The sequence below is a fragment of the Canis lupus genome, chromosome 27, assembly GCF_003254725.2.
Source record: "Canis lupus dingo isolate Sandy chromosome 27, ASM325472v2, whole genome shotgun sequence".
Lineage (NCBI taxonomy): Eukaryota > Metazoa > Chordata > Mammalia > Carnivora > Canidae > Canis > Canis lupus.
Genome location: NC_064269.1, coordinates 30,410,707 through 30,435,919, shown reverse-complemented (window position 1 = coordinate 30,435,919; position 25,213 = coordinate 30,410,707). Strand labels below are relative to the sequence as shown.

Genomic DNA, 25,213 nt, shown 5'->3' with positions numbered 1-25,213 from the left:
CTTGAAGGGAGAAATGTTGGTTGAAGAGGGCTGTCAACAGCCAGAGAGAGTTATTTGGCCTCCTCCTGAAGCCTGAGTAGAATGCCAGTAACTTGGCCTGTATGCGTGCTCTTACTTGAAAGCCAGGGATCCACTAGCTGTCTCTCCTGTTGGGATACAATCTGTATATTAAGCTATGCCCTTGTGTGGGGACACTTTATTGAAAGATTTTTTTTTTAAATAATTTTATTTATTTAGTTTTATACTTTGATTTTGAAGTAAGGCTGTAAGTAATCTGTAACACTGATGTTACCATCTGTCATTGTACTTCATGTGGTTCACTGTGTGTGAAAGAACTAAGTGTATACATAAAATTCAAAATTTCAGAATCATCAGTTCTATCTAATTGTAGCCCCAACATTGTTTTTTGAGGGGCAAGTGCAAGAAATGGTTTTGAGAGAAAGAAAGACATTAAAGAATAGTCCTGGGGATCATATAAGACAAATAGAAACTGGTAATTCCAGTTAGAATTCTGCTTTGGTACCAAAGACGCCACCCTGAAATGACAACTTAATTTGAATTAATATGGTGGGGTAGGGTAACACACAATCTGTCACTCTAATTTCTTTAATTCATTAGCTGTTGTATCTCCCATCAACGCCAGATTAAATTTAATGTTTTAAATGAGATTTTTACACTTGAGAAGGTAAGGTTTGCCTTCTGATATCAATGGGTTGTGTAAGTAATACAACCTAAAGAGTTCAAGGTATTACCTTTAACACCCATAAAACTATTTCCTCAGGTTTCTCATCATGAATTCTCTTTTAGAGTATAAAGATTTGTATTTCCAAGGTCTATTCCAAGGCAATTCAAAAGCAATGAGTCTAAAACTCATATTCTTCCCCAACAAACTATCATCCCCTCCTGTACTGCGTGCTTGAAGTGTCCCTTATCTCCAGCCCTGTGCTATTGCGTTTAAATCCACATTCTTTCTAATTGTAGCAGCTGGTCCCCAGCCTATAGTTTCAGCTGCCTCCCCTTGAGCTTTCATAAAACCACCAGATTGAATGTCCCAAAACGTAAATATGATCATGCCTTGAAATCCTTCAGAGGTTCCTAATCTTCTGTGGCAGTGATATCCACACCTGATGAATCATGAAGATTACTATGGAGTTTTTCAAATGCATAGATCACAGGGCATGAGGACATACCTACTGAGTTGGAATATCTGATATACACACATATATGCATCTACATTTTGCAAGCTCTATAATTTGGAGACCACCATCCTAAACTGGTCTATAGGGACAAGACACTTCAATGCTGGATTTTAATCTATAACCCCTTTACGTGCTCATTGCAATTTCTTTAACCCGCCAGAATTTCTCATATCTTGAAGTCTTTGCATATGCCTGGAATAGATTTCCTTCCTGTCCCTAATCCACTGGAATCACACCTACTTCTCAAGACTCAGCTGCTTTTTCTCAGAATTCATGGCTCATACTCTTAAAATTAGGCACTCCTTTCTCTGCTTCCAAAGTATCCTGTCCATTCTCTAATAATAGCACCACACTGCTGTGGAGCTGTTCCCCCCTGCTTCCCCAATGGACTGTGAGCTACTAATCTTGGAGGCTTTGCATTTTTCCTCCTTGCTCTCACCCGCTTTCCTCTCCTGATATTCCTCCTGAATGTCACACAGTGATTGCTGTATGGGATATGGGAAGTACAAAATACATGTTTCTAGAAGCATGGGGAGGAAGGAAAAAGAAATGGAAAGAAGTACTCTTTCCAGATGATACCTTGGAAAATAGTAGATTATTAAGTTAACTTTTCTGCTGACAAAGGAATCTATAGCTCTTGGAATGAAGCATAAGATTAGGTTGGAAGGTAGTTATAAAACGGAGAGTTTTTATCTGAGGGGCACAAGGCTAAAACCAGATTTTGGATTCATAGCCAAATAAAACAAAATTAATGGATTTCACAAATTTGTGTATTCATATTTAAATATATACATATATTTTGACTGGGAAAACAAGATGAAGTGGGTGATTATTTATTTCTCTGAGATAATAAAAAACAAAACTTATTACCTACCATCACCATGTTTTCATAAAGGAAAGGCTAATTGTATGCCACCAAAAAGTATGAAAGGTAAATATCACATTAAAGAACTATTTTTGAGTAAATATAGTTATGTAAAATATATGTCAATATTATCTTTGTTTTTCCTTTTTTTTTTTTCCCCTGAGGACAAGAGAGAAACTTCATAGATAAGGAACGATCTTCAGACAGGATTTTGGCAGAAAGAACTTTCAAAACTTCCTTTATATCCAAAGCAGGGATCTGACATTATCTCCTCAAGGTGAAATAACCTTCAATGGCCTGACATTTGCACAATGGCTTTCTTTTGGATTTGTCTGTAGTTCCAACTAATTACTTGAAAATATCTTTGCTATTTCCCTGCATCCTTCTGACTATATTATTTTATGACATTCTAATAAGAACCCAGCCTTCCCCACTGACCATATGTAAAAGTAGATATATTGTAATATTCTAATGGAAATGCTAACTTTATGTCAAAAAGTCAGGGTAGAGTTTGGAGGTCAGGCAAGATCAGAAAGAAAATAAGACACACACACTAGAAACCTTACCTTCTTGCTTCTCTTGTTAGAGGATTATGGGTTCTTATATGACAGGAAGGACCTGCATCAGAGGGACAAGGAATGAAATCGTGATGCTGGGTCTTATAAACTCAGTGCAAAATCTCCTTTCTCTGAATCAGACTGAGGCTGAAATTACAGCATTTCCCATTTTTGCTAGCAAGTATATCAGGAATTTTTTTAAAAAGATCTATTTATTTATTTATTTATTTATTTATTTATTCATTCATTCATTCAAGAGAGAGAGAGACTGAGACAGAGAGAGAGAATAGGCAGAGGGGCAGAAGGAGAGGGAGCTAAGCAGACTCCCTGCTGAGTCTAGAGCCTGATGCAGGGCTCTATCCCAGGACCCCAAGATCATGACAAGAGCCGAAATCAAGTCTCATGCTCAACCAACTGAGCCACCAAGGCACCTCAGTTAGGGATTGTTTTGAATACATGTAACAGAAACCCAGCCTCAGGAACAAGAGGTAATCCAACCACAGGGTGTCCAGAAATAAGCTGGATCAGCTAAAGTTCAAGTCTGTTAAAATCTGCTCCCTATTTGTGTCTTCACAATTTTATCAGTGCCCAGGCACGTGGAGATTTGCAATTTCATCTTCTCCAACCATCATCTATTCTTTAGATAGTTGATCCACTTCTAGCTCCCATTTGTGTCCCAGGCAGAAAGACAAAGGAAGCAGTAAAGAGGAAGAAGTAGAGTGAATATCAAGAAAACCAAAAGCTCCCCAGAAATCTTCCATTGACTCATTTTTATATCCCATTGTCCAGAACTGTGTCAAATGGCCATCCTTCAGTGCATGAGAAGCTGTGACATGCTTGTTTTTGCTTTGATGTCTCCCTGCCCCATTTGCTGCTAGCAAGAGTGGAGGGAGAATATGGATCTCGAGTGGAAAACTAGATCTGTCACACTAACCCATGGTATTATGTTTCTTTTTCCTTAAAAGCCCAAAGATTTTTGATGCAGAAATAGAACTCTATGATTTCATACGAAAAGTGTTCCTAACATTCCAGGATTCATCAGCATACATTTCTCTTATTCTCACTTTTCTAGGCCTATTTGCTGATGAACTGTAGTAGTTTAGGGTAAAAAAAATCCTAAAATCTCAGTCACATTGGACTCGTCTCCATTGTTCTCTTCACATTTAGTCAACTGCTATATTTAGCAAAATTTGTTTATTTTTCGTTGCTTTCCCCACCTCTTTTTACTCTCCAATCACTAAAGTGTGTAGGTGTTTATCTCTTTCCTTGGTTCTTACAAAGGCCTCTTGATGGAATGGAACTATCAGCATGCCCTCTTGTCCCTCCCTGGTCTACCCTGTACATTTCCATTTGAGTCCATCTTCCTGGACTTTGACATTTGTTATGCCACATATTTTTTGAAGATCTTCGTTGGCTTTCTCTTGTTATTGGCTGAATGAGTCATCATGAAAGTAATTGTTTGGTGAACTTAAATTTAGGGTTATCCCTCTAAAAACATCAACATTCCTTCCATCTTCCAATGGTTCTTTAAGACAGAGTGTAAATGTCTATTGTGAAGCCTTTCCTAATGTGCCCTAACAGAATGCATCAGTGAAATGAAAATAAAAATTAAGGATTAATTAAGACTAAGAAAACTATGTGTTAAGATAAATAATAATCATGTTTACCTAAAATGTAATCAAGGTCTGCATAAATCTGATGCTAGCAATAAATCTGATGTAACATAAATATGCTCTTGTCAAATATCCCTATGAAGAGTGAGGTAAATGCTTCCAGATATGGGTCGTTAAGTGATGGTCCCACCTCCTGACTTACTCTTCTGTTTCTTTATTCTCTTCTTTTCAATGTCCAACTAATGTTTAGTACTGATATTCTTTCTCAGTGATTTCTGTTACTGTTGCCTTTACACTGAGGTTGTTTGGCCTCTGTAATTTTCAGGTTGAGTACCCTTTTCTGGAACACTTCACCTTTTGCTCACCTTGTACTGCACTCTGCATTTTCTCTCAAGCCCTTTAGTTTTGGCTTTCTGGTTTTCTAAGGTGGTGTCTTTCAAAACAAGTAAAACCCATAGTAAAAACCACACACATACACACATACACACACACACACACACACACACACACACACACACACAAATACTTGAAATATAAGCTACTACTACTAAATCCACCTGGAATGCATTTGTATCTATGAAAGCCATGAGTTTACAACTAAATTCAAAAGGGGAAAAGTTATACAGTCAATTATACAATAGGGTTATAATTTTTAAAAAAGCTAAATATAATGCTATATCTGGCCTGTTCCTTCTACTGAATGTATACACATTTATAGTATCAATCTGTACTTGTCTCTATCTTCAAAGTACAGAAGATTAAATGTAGAAAATTGTAAATCAAACCATACCAAAAATACAAAGTACTAATCAACACAGGTGGTAATGCATTATAATCAGTTCAAAAGAGGGTCCAATAATTTATGCAAGACAGAGGATTAGCCAAATGTCCTAATAGGAAATCTGACTGAATAGATTTAATTCCTTATTTCTTAGGAGATAAAAATCTCTAAATGATTTGATAGTTTATAATGGAATAGAAAATGATATACACAAGTTTCCAATAATGCTAACACACAATGTGGGAAGAAGCATTGAGTTATGTGAAATTGTCATCTATTTGAAAGACTTGGGCTTAAAAAATTTCTATTGATGTAAAACAAGAAAAACATGATTATTAAATTTTTGGCCAATTTGATAAGAACTGGCTCAAGTTTTCTTTATTTTCTTTTCTTTTTTTTTTATTTATGATAGTCACACACAGAGAGAGGGGCAGAGACACAGGCAGAGGGAGAAGCAGCCTCCATGCACCGGGAGCCCAATGTGGGATTCGATCCCGGGTCTCCAGGATCGCGCCCTGGGCCAAAGGCAGGCGCCAAACCGCTGCGCCACCCAGGGATCCCTGGCTCAAGTTTTAATTGTTTAAAGCAGAGTTATCCATTTTCATGCCCCATCCAAAGTTCATATAGTCAACAACATACCCTGTAACCTCAACAAGTTGAGACAATATCCTTATTTTTTAAGAGGAATTACTTGCTATTAATGTAACCTCAGGAAGATATGAAATAAAATCTAGAAATATTATCTTAATAATTTTGTTCCAGGTTTAAACTTTTTTTAAGAAAAATGTTTGGCTCAACATGAGAATTTGTCTGGTTTTAAAATCCTTGAAGCTCATTAGATTGGATTTTATTGAAATGTTTAGAAAAATTTGACTAAGATTCTAATCAATGTTTAAATGGTTGGATCTGATTTATTAAATTTACAAGTTTTGGTTTATTAGCTGTTTAAATGGTGTACAAATGTTTAGAGAAATTGCATTTGTTAGAGTTGTATGTTTAATAAATTGGGCATTAAACAAAGTATAAATAGCAGTGAGCAAATTTTTCACACACCCAAAATCTCTCAGGCAGAAAAAATTTAGAAATGCCTAGTGTGCTGCCATGCACATAGTAGATGTTAAATGATTTTTTTTTATGAAGTTAACTGGCTCTTTCTAGGCAACCTTTTCTCCTATATTTTCTCCCATATGTAATTTTTCTCTCATATTTTCTCTCATGTACCAATTTCCACCTCAGATGTGGTTTTTGTGTCTTCTAGTCCTTGCTACTATTCACAGTAAATGGAGTATACTCTAAGAAGAACATAGGTGTTCCAGGTCAAGATTAACTTTCGGAAAACATAGCAGCCCCACCAAATGTGGGCTGGGAAAAACTTGATGTTCTTACTGACATTTTAGCAAGTCATATTGTAATTAACCTAAGCTATCATGCAACTAAAAATTCCTGGGGCTTCCACTGTGCCTTCTAGATTGAAGACAAGCACATTGTTTATGTGATGCATTTAACCATATTCCTCTGTGGCTATCACCACTCTAAGCACTTCAGTTTAAGTACTAATTATATACTGAAAAATACAGGAACACTCTTGTGGGGTGAAAATTCCCTTGAAGAGGACTTCGTCTGGAATGATTTAGGCTCACAAGGACCCCAATATCTGGAAGTGATGCTGTGGTGATGGCGGCAAGCAGTTGATGTAGTGGAAGGAAGAACGTCTTGGAAATTTTCCTGTGGTAATCTGAGGTTGTAAATCATCGCATTTTGCTCTGGTCTATGTTAAGGATGACTGCTTTGCCCACCATTGCTTTAGCCTGGCTTGCCATCAAAATTCTGAGACTAGAGAGTTCCTAACCTATTTGACAGGTGACCTAAAGCCAGCATCCTGTATAGCTTGAGTATTTTAGACCAGGGAACACATTGCTTGACACATATTGCTATCCTGACTTTTGTTTCCATATCATCTTATGGAAGCAAATTAGAAAATATCAAAGACACATAACATATTGATTTATATTATCTTGACTTTGGAGACTCAAGCCTCATCTCCTCGTGGCATGTTTATCCTGATTTAGAAAATTGCAGCTTTCTATTCTAACTCTCAAGTCTATGTTGACTACCTCCTGTGCCAGATCCTCCTATACTAGGGATCCCCTATTCAAGCTATCCTAGTTTTGTGGCTCAGATATATTCCTTCATGGTGTAGTAGAAAGAAAGAGCGATCAAGCAGATGCATCTAGGAAGATATGATCACTCTCATTACCAATTTTCATTTTTAATGATGACATTAACTCTGAAATATTTGTTATTTTCAACCAAACACAGATAACTTCCAACTCTTGGCTAGAAAACAATAAAAATGGTGGTGGTGATGATGATGATGACGACAATGCTGTAAGAGATTATATAGTACAGTGGTTAAGTCCGAAAGCCAGAAAACCTGTGTTTAAATCTATTTACAAGCTAAGACCTTGGACAAGTTAAGCAACCTCTCTCTGCTTTTATTTAAAATCTATAAAATAGGGGTAATAGTATCTATGTTACAGGGGGTGTTGTGGAAATTACTTGTGCATGGAAAACCGCCTGATACATGGTAAGTGTTCAGTGAACATCAGCTGTTATTAAAAGCTATTGAAGATGGGCCATATGATAAAGTTACATGTTACAAATGGACTGTCTTAGGTGATTTAAAGTCTTCTGCAGAAGTAGGGTTAGAAAAAGATTTGAATAATCTATTTTTCTGAATGTTTCTTGTTCTCATTTGTACTGTGTCCACTAAATTTGGTAAGTTAATGGCAACCACCTTGCCCATACAGCCAAAATATTCTGTAATCAGCTCTGCTATACCAATTTTTTGAGTATTCAGCTTCTCAGCCCAGAATACAAATTGTGTAAAAAGTGCAGTGAATTCCAATTCACTTTTGATTGCAATGATCTGAACCAAACACGAAACCTAGTTGATCCAAGATGATTTGGGCTTTACAATTTTGCGCATTACGTGGTCTGCACGCTCAAAACAGGAGTATCTTTGAATTTAACATATTCTTCTTTTCAGAAAACAGAATTCTTTTAATTAAAAACGTTTTTAAAAATTTCAGTATGTGTAATTGTTAACACCTGCTATGTGTTACCAACAGATGTTTCTTACTTACCTAAGGGAACTGCTATAATTATTCTATAAGCTTATTGGAATGGCTTTTACCAAGATAGTTGGGAAACTTTAGTTGGTGACTTTGTATATAATATTTGGCTCTTTTTTTTTTTTTTTTAACTCTCTTACCCTACTGTTGTCAATTTCCACACAGCCTCCCAAGCCAGGCCCTCCAAAAGCAAAACTGTTCTTTTGGGGTACCAACACTTTTACAAAACTGGTCACACATATTTTAGTCTCTGTAAAAAGTTACTGAAATTAATTTATGTGTATTCTACAGTATTGTAAATTTTACTTCTGTTTTAGCAGCTAAAGCTTATAGCACGAAAGTCTTTTAAATGTAAAAGTGTATCTTTTAGATAGATAACATCCTTCTAACAGCTTGGCCTCAAAGGAAGCCAAAGTATAAATGAGAGTTGTCTTTATTTTTCTGACCATTTATAAGGTCTTCTAAGCACTACACTTTCTGAATTTTTCATTTATGATACTAATCACACAATTACCTACAGGCATGTGTTAAATATGACACTGGTTTCAGCCAAATAATGGGCCAATTGCAAACAATGAATAAAGAGAGGCAGCTCCATTTATAACCGCTGTTTCAACAGAGCTCTGTTGTAATCATAGTGATCTGAGGGTGACTCATTAATTAATTGATGTTCTTTTTTATTATGTGCTATTGAGTTAATGAGTAATTTGTGTGAGATAATTCTCTGAACACATTGATTACTTGAGATATTTTCTGGGACCTTCATACCAGTGACATGCTGAATAGGTAGACAATGGTATCGCTTCTGTGTGCTCATTATTTGTAGGTTGGAGATGAGTATAAACCAGCGCAAAGATACAATAAATTTTCTGGCATATGGAGGACCTAACTCAGCCCTATAGGGGGCTATCTGAATGCTCAGGGCAAGGCCTGTCACATAGTAGGTACTCAATTAATGTCAACTGAAATAATGCCCATATTAATATTTTGCTATTACCTTAACTCGCATTAAAATCACACTTAAGAAATATCTATAATGGTGTTTTAAAGAAACAGTAGTAATCAAAAGGCTTTTGCTAAAATTGTATTCTACGCTAATGGCCTATTACAATGAACATGCAGATTGTTTTTGCAACTTGCTGAAGTGAACGCTAAACATGTTTGGCCTATATCATTTCTATGAAATTGTTTAAGTGTCTGGTGAGAGTAGCTTGCTTTAAGTGATAGTTAAAAGGAAACCACTTGTGCACGGTATGTTTTACCACAGAGATAATTTTCAGCACCCTGTTTCATTTTAGGCGCAACATCTCTTCCCTGAAAATGTAGGATTTAGTTGAAGTTTTGTTTTAATTCATTATACAGAAAATAGGAAATTTGAAATTTTGTCTGATGACAGCAACACAGTTGCTTTCAGGAAGATCACTTGAAATTTGTGTAAATGTACAAGATTACACCCCGCGATTGCTACCTTCATTTTTGACAGTTTTATTTTCCCCACAAAAGTAAGTAACAATAAACTACCTAGCTCAGAAATCCTAAAAGTAACATTTGGAGAAAGTATTTGAGGTATTCTGTCTATGCTTGTTATGATTTATCTTTTCAAAGTAAATGTCCTTACACATTTTTATCCTTTTTTCAAGAGGACTCAATGTACACTTTCTAGATATCATCTTAGATTTTGCCAATTAAGCGCAATCAAAGAGTAAATACCCTTTTATTAAAAACATAAATCCAAATATAAAAAATGAATGAATGAAAGAATCCAGCAGATATTTATTAAGCAAGATGAAAATGAAATTACAAACACTGGTCAGCTTTTAAACTCAGCCAGCACTCTAGAGGAGTGGAGGTGCCTGGTCCCTCATCGTAGGCAGCCTCTCTGAGATGCATGTTAGGAAGGGAGCTTTCACTGCTTGAGAAATCAAAGCTCCTTTAGAGGTGTCCTACTGGAGGCATCGGGCAACAAGCTAGGTGGCGTCAGGGCTACACAACACAAAGGGGAAAGTTGACAACAATTCGGGGACTTTGCGTAGTCAAGACAATTAGCTTAGTACTTCAGGTCAAAAATGCTACTATTTATGGGCAATTAGCTATAAAATAACCCATTTCTCTCTGGTTGCACAATTTCATGGAGATTAGAGATAATCTAAAGAGATTAAGGCCTTAATCTTCAATCCAGGTGAGTAATTTTGTTTGGAGTAAAAAGCATAAGAATTAATTCCCGAAGGATTTGGGAAAAGAAAAGGCAATAAAAACTTGTTTGGTTTTTGGGCAGCAATGCTAATTGAACAGCTTCCAGAAGCTAAGAGAAGTTTGTTCCCAATTTACAAGTATTTTAACATATTGATAAACATATGCAAACCATTTAAATCTAACAAAGATCATTTGAGAAAGATACTGGCAATTACAATTTCACATCCACGATAATTTCAGACACTTCCTAATGGGGACTCAAAGGGCTGCTTAAGAAAACCACTTTTCACCTATCCCCCCCCCCACCCTATCCCCCCACCTTTTGTTTGGTTTTGGTTTTGTTTTTGGCTATGCAAGTCTTATCATGAAACAAATGTAAGACTCTAAGGCTAAAATAATAATTATTTTATGGGCCCCAAATAGCTATTTTTGAAATTCTTTTCTTCGGTATGTCTCAAATCTGGGGGACATGTGACTTGAACATTCTTAACCATGAAGTATTTGTAAAAATACATATCATTCACTTTTCACAGAACCATTTCGTAAAAATGAGAAGCAACATCCAGATTCACATGCATGTCCATAATAAAGCTTTGTTTTAAAACAACTCAAATCCACACCAGCATTATTTTGTTTAATATTTTGGCCCCAAACCAAGAATTCAGGTATCATATTTAATTTTCATCTGCAATGCATATATTGGCAGGACAAAATATGTATGCAAATAACACAGGGAAATATTATTGTTTCCTATACAAGTGATCCAAAAACAAAAAAAAATAAAAATAAAAAAGAAATCCCACAGCACTAAATTTGCTCTAGCAAAAATATGCTTCACTGTGCCTGTGTCGAATTAGATTTGTTGAAAAGTAGTTCTATTAGAGGGAGCAGAAGCAAAGAAGCAAAGTGTGAGCAACCCAGAAGAAGAAGGGATCATAGTCTTACTTTTATTTCCTTAATTGTAATTGAAATAACAGTCTCCATAATTTGTTTCTAGAAGACTTTCTTCTTTTTCATCTATCATGTTGGTAAGGGAATAATTTTTCACCCTTGAAAAAATGGAATGACAGATTTCAGCCTTAAGTGTGATATATTCTGAGATGGTAACTACTTAAAGAAGGCAGTAAGAGTAAGACACGTCAAACTTTTAAAGTCTTCACTTTTGAACATTAAAATAAGTGTCAGGTAAATACAGAAAAATATATAATCACCAGTTCTCAGCTCTTTGACAATCCCTTTTTTTTTCTTCTAGAAGATTCTGTGAGAACTATGTTGCTCTGATCAAAAGTAAGCTCACTACTCAAATATCATCATAGCTTCAGTGTGCATTATCATAGTTTCAGTAGATTTGCACTCAAATCCTTTCAGTGCCAGAAATTTATCAAGCCATAAAGTTATTAAACCCTTAGCTCTTAGGGAGAAATCTGGGCAAAATTTGTACAAGAAGTTTATCGTTTTAAAATTATCTCATAATTGTGGTAACATTTGTCTAAAGTAACCCTTTGGAAAAATTTTACATGATACCCAAAGGCACTAGTTTACATAAGGGGTAAATGGCTGAAAAAAAAAAAAAACAACAAATAAAACAAAGCCATTGTGTAGGAAAAGAGCACACACACACACACACAAAGGATATTAAAAGGATAACTGCTAAGCTTTAAAGTTATTCTAAAAATGGCACTTTTCACGTTGGTATAAAATGAAAGTGCTTTAAGATGAAATTTTTATGCATTTTTTTAAAGCTGATCTTTAACCCCCTGAAAATCGGGGGTTATAATGAGAACACTGATAGACTCTAAATCATAGTGGCAATAATAGTGGATGTTGCTAAAATGCTTTGTGTGTGTCTTCATTTTTTTTTTTTTTTTTTTAGTATTTTAATGTTGATAGACTTGCTTTATCTATATGTGTATCATTAGTGAGATTTGCTCTTCAATTCTTTACTAGAAAGTTACAGCTCATTTAAAATAGCTGGTAGATACAGAAAGCATAAATATACAGTAAGTTTAAACACTGATTGTACTAAATGCAACAATACAAAGAAGCAAACAGAACACAAATGGTAACACAATAAAACTGTATTACATTTGTGCTTCAAATATTACAATACATTATATACAATAGTCGAAAATAAACATCTCATGCCAAGTGACACAAAAACGAATAGCAAGCAAAAAAATCCAGCAATATGTACATTACTTTTTTTTTTTTAATAATAAACATTCAACTCTGAACTGGGGCAATTTCACTACATACAGATGCAGTCCGCCTTTTATTCCATATAACCATCCTGCTTTCCTATATCTACGCTATTCAGTCGGTTCCTGTGTCAATTCTTATATACATGTGGAGCAAAAAAGATAAAAGAATGTAGTGCTTTGTATTCTTAATGGGGTGATGTTGATACATCAGCGGACCTGGGGTGCATAACCTTCTTTCATTAAACCTTCTTCGTAGTCCGTCTGGCAGAGGATCATGTTATTCTTTAGGAAAAATTTGTCTCCAACACAAAATCTGAAATATTTTAAAAAATAAAATGTGTTAAGATCATTTCACTCCAATCTACAGATTTGAAGATTTCTTTTCCTCAAAATAATGTCACATGGTAATTCCCTGAGTTTGAAAGCTTAGTTTAGAAAGTTACCTTTATTGTTGAAATTAAACCATGTAGGTCATTAAATGAAACATTGCACACAAAATTTGAAATCCTACATTTATATATAAACAGCACAGGAAAATCGAGAAGAACACCTCGAGCAGCAGAGGTGATGTTTATCACAACTTTGGAAAGAAAAAAAGAATAATTAATCTATATTTACAGTCATTAAAATAAAAGAAAGAATGTTAACAATATTTCATTGCAGTGATTCCGGAAGGTTTCCCATTGGCCATTTATTCACTTTATTAAAAAAAAAAAAAGTAAAAGGCATTAAAATGTATCAAACAATTAGAAAGTGGCCCATTTTAAAGCTTCCCATTTAAAGCTTCCTTTTACTCTCTGTTATTAAAATGTGATTAAATTCTAGTAATCTGGAAGTGATTGTTGTGAAGGAAAAGTTGTTTTAGCATCAGACTCTGATGCTTGGCCATATTCCTTTGTTTGTGGCAAGTTCACCAACTATGAAATATTAAATGTCATTTTTTAGCGCACTTCCAATTAAACCAAAGGGAATAACCTGAATGAACTTCTTAATATTGATGTGATAAATAAACTAGTTTCCAGTAGCTAATTATGTATTTTATTCTATAAAGCATTGTTTAATGTGCAAGATTGTAATGTTTTTAATAAGTGCTCTTTTTGTATAATTTCCCAGCGGTGACACATTGGACACAATTAAGGTCAGAAATAAATGCTCGTGCTGTTTCCAGTACATTTAACAATAAAGTAACTCTGGGGAGATCTGTATATATTTTTAATTGTAACAATTTAACCTTCAAACAGCAGTGTCTAGTAGAGTTGACCCAGTAAAACTACTTGTAATTATACAAGTTGACCTCACTGAACTTTGATAGTGGTCTCTCTTTATCAGATAGTCAATTTCGAATGATGTTCAAGCAGAAATCTTAGTGGATAGATTAAATTGTGTAGTGAAAGCAACCCTTTAATGTTTTGTGAAGTTGAAGGTTTAAATGAGGAGCAGTTGGACTGATTTACATTTGCAAAGATTGGAATGCTAGACAAACAGTGAACCTATTTATTTTCCAACTGGGTAGCTTTGGAAATTTATCCTTATTCTAGCTAAGTAGATAGAGGGGAAAATAGTGTAATAAAAAAAGTAGATTGAAAAGAATTAGCTTTCCTCTTAAAGGAAGATTGGTCTGTTTATTTGTGGAATTTACTTTTTTTTTCCCCAGGATTACTGCCTGCTGATGATGTTGGATTGAAAGTACAAAGTAAGCGTTGATCTTGAAGTCCTGGAGTTTGTGGTCAGGGCTATTGGATAGAATGAACATTCAAGTTTGAACCTTAAGTATATCTTCTTTTTATTAGTTGCTAACTATAAACTTTAAATATTGTGCTTAAAAAGCGGTGTGTGAGTAAACCAGTTTTTGTAGATTATCCTGATCATTAAGATATGATGAAAAAAGGTAATATTTCTTCTGTTTGACAGACTAAGTAGCCAAATTAGATATATATATTTTATGTGAAATTCCATAAAATAGCATGTAGTATATATCTCACTACTCTTCAAAACTTTCAATTTCTATTACTGTTGAAAATAATTTGAACCAAAAAGCTAATGATAAAATAGCACATATAAATAAATAAATTCAACAAATACTCTTGTGTTCTAGCTAATATTACTAATTTTTTTTCTTTATAAAAAATCAACTGAATTGGAAATACTCATTCAACTCCATATTGTCTAAAATTTTGCTTTAATTTTCTAACAAGCCCCCAAATTCTATTCACAATAAAAAAAAACCCCTCATTTTTTTTTTAGAAGTATGCTCTATTTAGGGCTTGAACTCACTACCCAGAGATAAAGAGTCACATGTTCTACCAACTGAGCCAGCCAAGTACCCCAAATAAAACATTTTTTTTTTTTTTGTCATGTGAAGTTACATCATTCTTACCTTCAGAAGTCTTGGAGTTTAGATAATTTTTGTTTGCAGATTAATATATTCAGAGTAATTATCATAAGAAAAGTATTGAACCAAGAGCCTGGGGACCAAATCTTGTGCCCTGATGCTACCCAATGCAAGTTATAGGGTACATTTCATACTTTCTCTGAGTCAACTCTGTGTGGGTAAGATAAAACAGCTACATCACTGGATTGTAGGGATGTTAAAATAAGAAGTATATGAGAGGCTGAGAGGTATATTGCAGTGAATAGAGTTCAAATCCCAACCTTCCACTTAAGATATTGAAGATGAAACTTCATTTTTTCTTATCTTTAATGTAAGTGACTTTTCTAAGTGTGTGGTAAAAAGTAGAAATGAAGTATGTGAAGCCTTACCTCAATGTTTGGAGTATGAATAAATAAAATAGCCACCTTTTGCACAGTACTTACCATGTGCTAATGCTAAGCATGTATATGCATGATCACTTTTATTCCTTATGTTCAACTGAGAAAGTAAATTTTTTTTTTTTTTTCAGATGAAAAACCTAAGGCTTCCTCCCAGAATTAAAAAAAAAAATCTGCCAAGGCTCCATAGCTAGAATGTGTATGATAGAGGAAGGAAAGGGACTCTGGTCTCTTTGGCCTCAAGACCCATGCTTTACGTGAAGGCAGTAAAGCATAAGGCTATGAAGTTAATACAGGTTTTTTTTTGTATTGCTAAGATTCCTTTGCATAACTTTAAAAAATGTCTGCCTATCATTCAATGAGAGGTTGGTAATTCATCAATGAGAAGTTTGGAATCATCTAAAATATTCCTACCTAAAATATTTTGTTGCTAATGTTGTCAACTGGACAAAGTACATTTTATGTGCATTTCAATTCATATCGAAAGGTCAAGACAAAACAGACCATGAGCGACAAATGTCACACTTACACATATACCTTAAAACAGTTTTGAAAACTATGGTTAAAGCAGGTTATAACTGCTTTGTGATTAGGATTGATATACTCTTTTTTAAAAAGATTTATTTATTTATTTGAAAGAGAGAGAAAGAAAGAGAGTGCAGGGGGAGAGGCAAAGGGAGAGGGAGAGAGAAACCCAAGCAGACTCTGAGCTAAGCACAGAGCCCATTGTAAGGCTCAATCTCACGACCTTGAGATCAGAACCTGGGCCAAAATCAAGAATTGGTCCCTTAACCAACTGGGCCATCCAGGCGCCCTTGGATTGGTATACTCCTTTAAAAGGTTCTGTATATAAACATGAGAAATAGCAATGCAGATGTTAGATGCTTAACAAGATAATCTATAACTGACTTTGTGAGAAAGGCTAATTTCCAGTGTTATGAGCTTCTTATGAGATTTAACATTGGCAGAAAAAAATACTATAGAAGCACTGATGGGGCAGCCCGGGTGGCTCAGCAGTTTAGCGCCTGCCTTTGGCCTGGGGCATGATCCTGGAAACCCAGGATCGAGTCCCATATCAGGCTCCCTGCATGGAGCCTGCTCCTCCCTCTGCCTGTGTCTCTGCCCGCCCCCTTCCCCCCGCCATATTTCATGAATGGATGAATAAAATCTAAAAAAAGAAAAAGCAGTGATGGCCAGAGGATACTGTAAATATGTTAATATTACAGGCTAAAATTCCTGAAAATAATCTTCCTTGGAATCTAATTCTAATTGCTTGTGGTGTAGTTAGTTCAATTAATTGTGCCTTCATTAAAAAAAAAAAGTATGTAAAGTAATAAAAAGATGCCCAATCGGATTACTGTCATTTAATCTTGATGTTTTGGAGTTAATAATAGATATAATTTCCAGATATTTTGGAGTGATTCTAATTGGACTCATACAGTCTTAGAAACGAGACATATAGAAAATAAATAAAATTAATGAATCATTTTTATAAAATATGAGGCTTAGAGTGGTTTTAAGCAGGTTATCCAAAGCCGCTGCAAAGAAGCCTCTATTTGTAACCTCCTGTTCACATCCTTTCTAAGAATGAAAATGTTAACTTAGTCATCTTATATCCCTGAGGTCAGTGGCTATCAATTATAATTAGTTCCACAATATTTAAAAAAAAATGGAGGGTGGGGGGGGGGAGGTGGGGTGGAGGAGATCAAGTCCATATTCCAAATGTCTCTATTTTCTATTTAGCATCCTCAGTTACTAGAGATGAAGATTTTGATACTGTACTTTGTTTTCAGTAAGAGGTACTGATTATATACGTAACATCCCACCCCTATAAACTGTGAACACATTTACTCGCTTCTCCCAAAGATAGTCCAGCTTTCATTACATACTTCATTCCTAATCACTTATTCTGCACCAACTTATACTACCCACATCCCGAACCCTGCTGTAAATTATTCAAAGTCTACCTTGCTTAACTTCACCATATCTATTTCCATTTATGTCTGCCCAGTCAGGAAATAAAATACCCCTCTTGAAAGAGTCCAGGGCCCTCCTATCAGCTCTTAGTCCAGAGACTAAACCCAGACTGTCTGGGTTCTCATTTCTGAGTCTACCATTTTCTGCCTGTGTTCTCTGGGGCAAGTTACTTAAATTTTCTGTACTTCAGTGACTTCATCTGTAAAATGAAGCTAATAATAGTACCTCATTATATTGAGTACTAAGTGAGCAGATGTAAGACAGAACAGGGTCTGGTGTACGATCAGCACTATATAAGAATTCTGTTGTCATTATTATTTGTTAATGAAAGTTCTTTCACCTTTGTTTAAGCCATTCCTTAACCAGAACTATTTCTCCCTTTTTTCCATCTGTTTAAATTATAAAAATTCTTTTTTAAAAAGGTTTTTAATTTAATTTATTCATGAGAGACACAGAGAGAGAGGCAGAGACATAGGCAGAGAGAGAAGCAGGCTCTCTATGGGGACCCCGATGTGGGACTCGATCCCAGGACCCTGGGATCAACTACCTGAGCCGAAGCTAGACACTCAACCACTGAGCCACTCAGGTGCCCCTAAATTTTAAAAATTCTTTAGTTTCCATTCTTTCCATCAATATTCCCTGACCATGCCAACTCATTCTGATCTTTCCCAAAGCACTTATTTATCGGTGTATCATTTACTTTGGTATTTCAGATGTTCTCATGAATAGGTAACAAGTCTCCCAATCTGGACTGCAGTGCTGAGGTAAGTGCCTATGAGTTATGGTTCTTTTGAACCTTTCGAAATACCACCATAGATTGTACCACCACTTGAGCTGGGTGGTCAGTAAATATTGGTTAAGGCAGATTAATTCCAGAACCAACTAGCTTTAAGTAACAATGGTATTTTAGATAATTTGAATTTGTGTTCATTTTGACTTTAATTCATTGACTTCCACCTTTCCAATTTTACCTCCTCCTGATCCTCATGCCATTCCCTCCCTTTCCATATCCCTTCCAAACTCTAATCTCTGAGCACTCTGAGCTACTTTTCATTTCCTGCACACATTAAATGCTTTCACACTTCCATGCCTTGCATGATGCTCCATCTGTCTGGAAAACCCTTTTCTCACTGCTCCTTGGCTTCCTCATCTTCCCTAACCCCCACCAGACATAATTCTTACATTCCAAACAGTCCTGGGAAGTTCTCTTTTAAAACCTGACACATCAGCCCTTTGATGCTTCTCTAAGACTTCAACATGGACAGACCTCTCTTCCCTCTGTATAGATCTGTTTATCATTGATGATACTCTTCTGTTAGTCTTTGATGTTTCATCTATCCCATAGCTCTGAGTATCTCTAAGAGAGAAATTAGTTTTTATTCATCTTTCTTTCCAGAGCCTAGCCCAGTGCTTTTATTCTTTAAGGTTATACAGTCCTACGTATGTGAGGCAATTTCCTTACAAATGAACATGGTTCTTTCCTTTTCTTATACAACCATCATTTAGTTTTACAGAATTTTCTAAGGAGGAGGGGCTTAGTCATCTTTAAGATATTAACCTATTACCCAGAATTTTCAGTTCTGAGTGAGATTCAAGTGATCATCCAAGATTCTCAAAATAACATTCCTCTGCTTCTCTTAATATAGAAAAACTTTAGATTTCTAATTCAGGGTTCACATCTTTAGCCATACCCATCTAAAAAAAAAAGAGCAAAGAGGGTAAGGACAAGAAACAACCAATCCTGAAAAGTTATTTTTACTACCATTTTTGAAACATTCAGAAATGCTTTAGATATTAATGATGTTTTGATTTACAAGTGAAGATGAAATGACTGCTAAATAAAATTCATAAGCATTTATAATGCCACAATTTCAGATGTCAATAAAGTTTACTTAAGGGAAAGTGCCTATAAATTACCTATTTGCTTTGTGTTTTACTTGAAAATGTGCAATGCTATCATAATGATTTGGCTACTGGAAGTATAGTCATGTGGCATATGGCTTTATTGGAGAGGATTTCCCCAGCAAATGTCAAAGTAAAAAGAAAATCTCCTGTGTTGAAAACCTTCTGTATTCAGAGTAACAAAATTTGTCTGCTCTGCTTGACTGATGGAGATTAGCTGACTTCTTGCATTAAAGAAGTTTGTCTTGTAGGGGCTGAAGTGACAAGACAATAACTAAGTGCTAATTGTGCATAACCAGCACTAAAGATATGCAGTGCCATTATGGCATGTAATAAATGAAGCGAACACGGAAATATATTAGGTACTTTAATAATGATACTAGAATAGTATTTTGCAGCAATAAGAATGTGAACAGTTTTAGAGTCAGAATTTAGGAGTGTTTGTCTTACTTGACTGAGTTCTACGGAGAAGATAGACTTAATTGTGAATGCAACTTTTTATTTCAATGGTGAAATAAAATTGATATATGATTTGTAAATAGCATTAACAACCTACAATTACTTTGCATCATAATAGAATTTAGGCTGGGCTTAGCACTTGAGTGATGTTTTAATTTTCTGTGTAGAACACGGATAAAATAGGGGAGCCTGCCCTAATGGAAAAATGGACAAAGGGCATAAACAGCAGTTCCCTAAAAGAAGAAATATCAAAGGGCCACTAGAAATCAAATAAATACTAATTAAAAATTATAATGGGATACCATCTTTGATCCCTCAGGGTGACAGGGATTTCTTTTTAAGTAATCATCCCAGTGTTAGAGTGAATGTAAGAATACATAGCTTTTACATTTCTGGTGTGAGAATAATTGGTATAACTGTTCTGGAGAGCATTTTAACAACATATAACATAAGCCTTTAAACAGTTATATGTTTTGTCTGATTAATTGTGATCCTGTGAATTTATCCCGACACAGGCTTGAATACTCTTTGTTTATAAAGTCCATATTATGTTGACAATATTGATAATAGGAAAATGTGAAGAAATAGCCTACACATCTGACGATAAAGGACCGATTTAAAATATGAAGCTCCATTCATAAAACAGAACATGAGAAAGCTTAAAATATCTTAAAAGAATTTGTAAGGGCAAGTGAAAAAGCATACTACATTAAATGAAAAAGTTCAAATATCAAACATTAGGCTTCTCCCCTGTTTTTTTTTTCTTTAAACAGCTCAAATGTATTATAAAATATATGCTATAATGTCATTTGTCATATGTGCATAAGAAAACATATGGCAAGCTATACACCAAAATATTAAAATACTTCTTTTAGAATACTGAGATATGGGACAATATGATTCTTTGCCTTTTTCTATTTTCTAAAATTTCTACCATGAATATGTACTCTTTTATAAGTAGGAAAGCAGTAAATTTTGTTCTTGCATAAAGATAACTGAATTGTTAGTAGATCAATATGACAAATAGACGGAAGAATTCTAGATTTACTTCTTATATCTCTTTAAAATATATACACATACATGTACACATGCATATAAATGTCTATATGAATGTGTGGATATTTATGTCCATGTATCTATACCCTTACACATATATTTGCCAATTTATTTTTTTGCTAAAAGTCACCATAGACTGAGTTAACCTGCTTTGAGTACAAAAGTTTGTTGGGAAGACTCAAGGTGTTGTATCATGACTTCCTAAATTATTTCCTGGATGAATTAGATATTGTAAGGTATACTGGGCACTACTCTGAACATCTACATCTAGCAGGAAATATTATTGAGGTATATCTTTTTTTGAGATATATATCTTGTGTAAAACCCAAGTTAATGGAATATTATTTGGTAAGAGTAAATTGAGTAAATTACAATAAGTATCAAAACAAAAGTGCTTCTTTTTTAGAGGCAATTGTGTTCCTGGTATTTAATAAAAGGATTTCATTTAATTTCCAAAATCTGTAAGATAGGTATTAGTGTCTCCATTGTCAGGGGGTGGAAACCAATCTCAGAGATTAAGTAACAGATTCAAGATGTCATAGCTAATATATGATGGCATGGGAATTTGAATCCAGTTCTCCCTGTAAACATCATGTTCTTTCTACTACTTTATACAGGATTTCATAAGAAGATGCTGCACTGAGTAGGAAAGCAGGGCAAATCATAGTAACTGAGAACTTGGCGAAACTAATATATCTTGATTATATACTATGTCCAGCTGTTGTCACACTCACATTGAATATATTTTCATTAACACCCCCCAGGTGTACTAGGTTTTTAAATATATTTTAATACGCACAGTTTCATATTCTTATATCCTCTGCATTTATCATATAAAACAGGTATCAGGGGTACAACATTCCCACTGGAAATAAAACTTATAGCTTTCAAGAAGAAAAAATGGAATAAAGTGATAATGCTTTGAGATGAAAGAGTTCTCTGAGATTGACTAATCCAGCTCCCCTTTGCTGTAAATGAGAAAACTGAGGTTGGGAGAGCTAAAATGGTTGATGGATGGTTATATATCTTGTGAGGGGCCAAATCCAGAGTAGAATTTAGGTTTCTAGATTCCTTGTGCAATACTCTTCCCATTTGCCTATGCTGCCTGTCCAATGCTGATAAGTGTTTAATTCTCTGCTATATCTGGCCTCATTCCCAAAGAGACGTAAAGCAACTTTAAAAGTACATATAAAACAAGGTTAAAATTCAAGATAAGAAATCAAGAGAGAGGACAGCAATAAATAGGAAAAATAAGATGAAGATAGACATGTCCTACAAGTTCCTGTATATTTGTCTCAGTGCAAATGTGTTTGTTCATAGTACGAAAGAAGTGAAGATTATGAAGCCTACTTTTAAAAAGGCAGAAGACTTTAAAGATCTTTTTAAAGTTTTAAAGTAAATTTTAGAGAATTTTTAAACATAATTTTTAAAGAAGAAAAACAATAAAGAACAAATAATAAGAAAACTAAAGTTGGTAGCAGTGTCTTCATCTCTTTTCCCATCCTGCTTTAGCATGTTCTTCCCACAGGTAGAAGAAGCATAGTTTTAAGACATTTCCCCTCAGTGGTTTTGTCTCTGGCACCAGATGAATGTTTGCAGAAAACAAAAATGCTGAGATTAACTGCTTTAAGTAAAATATATAATTGCCACTTATTAAGTAAATAACTAGCAAAAAGAGGTTTGCTATTTTTTAGACACCAGAATGAAATCCGCTTACCTTTGATTACAAAGCTGACATGCAAAGCAGTCCAGGTGGTAAACATTGTCCTTGGCGCGCATCACCATCTCAAAGGCAGGGATGAGCTTACTACAGGCGGCACAGTTTCCCGTTACACCGAAGAGCCTGGAACAATAAACATTTTTTTTTTTCAAACTCTTACAAGGAGATCTGAGATGATGTCTAGAGAAGGTGCCAGTACACCTTGCAAAGCTATCAATACACAATGCCTTATGATGTACACAAGCAAGTTTTATCCAAGGCAGACACATAAGTATTCTTCTCTGTTACATACTCAGTTGACCTTTCTTGATGAAAATCACATCTCATTTGAGAAGAAAAGGAAAAGACAAATATATTAGGAAGCTTACATAACCGCATGCAAACAAGTCCTTGGGAGTGAATTCATAGCAAAAATCTTCTACTGGATAGAATATGCAGTAAATAGAAATTTTTGTAACGTAACTTTGATCTTAATGTTACATATTAAACACTTCAGTTGCAAAAGAAACCCATTTGAATGACTCACTATTTTCTGACATCTAGCTACTAGGTTTGCCATTATTATGAAAAGAACATTTATGAACCAGCCATTTAAATAGTCAAAAAACATTAGAGGTGCAGGCACCTTATGGCCCTATACCATAGTTATAGCTATGATTATGTTATTCAACTAGCACATTAAACTAAATGAGGCTGTAAACTACATATAGCTCGACCAGGAGTTGAAACATAATATATCGAGAGAACCACTGGAACTGTCCCGGAAAAACGTATTTCAAAAAATCCTATTTGCTACAGATTCCTGAAAATAGTTATTGTAATGACCTAAAAACTAGTATAAAATAGAGTGTCTCTACAGTTGCACAATGGGACGGAATAAAATATTTTATCCATTTGCACTGGCAATATTTAAACCAAGTTTCTTTAAAGTTGTTAATGGTAGTGAAGAGTTATTATAAATAATATTCTGTGCATAGCAGTTAATGCACTTTTTAACTAGGAAGCAAACTAGATGAAAAACACCACATCTGCCAGTTTTCTTTTTTCTCCAGCATCAGGCTGACAGGAGAAAAATATAATGGCTCTCATGGGAAAGACCAAATTAAAAGCAGTTCTAAACTAATGAATTCAAAGGTGCTATGGAGAAAACTCATTTTATTTATAAAAATGTACTTTAAAAAACTCAGTCTTTCATTTTATTGAATTTAAGGATTATGCACAAATATGCTCAAGTTTCTCTTCTCCTACTTTCTAAATACTCCAAAGACAGGTCTTTGCTTCAGGCATGCGTATTCATTTTCAAGTTCATCACCATTTCTTCTTACCAGGCTAATGACAATTGTTGGAAAGAGTTGTGAGAAGGGTTTTCAGAGTCTGGCAAAACGTGTAATAAACGTTCACGCTTATGTTTTTGTTAGATTGTCTCTTGAAGAACATAAGCGCCTTGAGGGCAGAAAGCGTAAGTGCTTTCCAAACAGTTTGCCAGTATAACGTGTGCCCTTGACAAAAGGGGAAGGAAGGGTTCCATTTAAGAAAACCAAATTTGAAATTGTTAGCTGCGGTTTTCCTGAAAGAATTTTTAAGACATTTTCACGTGCATCCGGAAAGGAGCATAACTCTAATGACAGGCGTGTTCTCCGTTTGCAATCCGTATCTTAGGAAATGATTTTTCTCTAAAAAGAACTTCACTGAAAATGCAACATCTCCCATCTCCTACTGGCATCGTTAAAAATGAAACCCCCCCAGGCTGAAGCTTTCATCCTGTTCTTTTGTAAGCAGAATTTTTTCGTCTGGTCTAACACTTGACGTTGACTTTTCAGGGTACTTTGCACGATCCATTCAGGAGTCACGTCACTCACACGTGCCATTTGTCCCACCTGCTCTTTCATTGTATCTTGGAGAAATAAGGAAATCCTAAGAAGTTAGGATTCTTTATTCCGTGCATACGGATGCACTTGTGGATACAAAATGTGGCTGGTGGGAGAGAAAGCGGATTTTAAGGACTACGCGGTTTGCTTACACCTCATAAACATACCCACACAATGCCATTTTGAAATTCTGGACATAGTTTCCCCCAATTTCAATTGCTCTCGCTAGCTGAGCATTTATCAGCTACCTGATTAGAATTTGTTTCCACACAAACCATTGATCATCAGCCTATTACTAGGCAAATGACAGTTAATTACCCACTACATTAACCACTGGGACCTGAGACCTGCTTCTGCTGCCATCAGTCAACATGATAAATGTGGCAAGTTCAGTAATGCATGGCCAGCCCTGAGCTGCCTGCTATACTGCGAACAACCCTCAATCTCACTTCCAGGCCCAGGAAAATCTATGGCAATCTGCATAATTACAAGCTCTAGGTTAATAACAGACAAATGATTTGTTGCATCTAAACAAAGTCCTTGGAATGGTCCTGGTCTCTGGTGGCTGGCTGGCCGGCGGGCCGCCTCTAGCGTACGTTCCACTGCGATGTGCACAAAACAGTTCTCTGACGTTACAGCCTTCCAATTTGTTGCCCTCCAATTTATGGATTCTGCATATGTGATTTTTAATCATTAAAGGACTCTTGAAGCAATATTATCTTAATTATTCTCTGCTGTAACCAGGGAATTAGGCTTCAGATAAAATTTTCTTCTTCCACGCACTTTCCCTGCCTCGCTGGAGGCTCCATCAGTTTCCATCTACACCTGGACTCTGAAATCCTAATGATGAATTATTGCCCCTTTTCCTAAGAGGGCGAACCTTACAAGGGAACATTTTACTGAACTGTCAGCTCACAGA

General features: G+C 35.3%; 1 protein-coding gene across 11 annotated transcripts in view; it reads right to left on the bottom strand.

Moving 5' to 3' along the window:
• Window positions 1-9,898: 9,898 nt before the first annotated feature.
• LMO3 (LIM domain only 3) overlaps window positions 9,899-25,213 on the bottom strand; it is a 55,907-nt gene continuing 40,592 nt past the window's right edge. For all 11 annotated transcript variants that reach the window (XM_025455225.3, XM_025455226.3, XM_035706981.2 and 8 more), the window contains 2 exons: window positions 22,424-22,549; window positions 9,899-12,856 (listed from right to left, as the gene is read on the bottom strand). In XM_025455225.3, coding sequence (XP_025311010.1) covers window positions 12,751-12,856; window positions 22,424-22,549 — 232 coding nt within the window. In that variant the 3' untranslated portion in view covers window positions 9,899-12,750. The remainder of the gene's footprint in view (window positions 12,857-22,423; window positions 22,550-25,213) is intronic.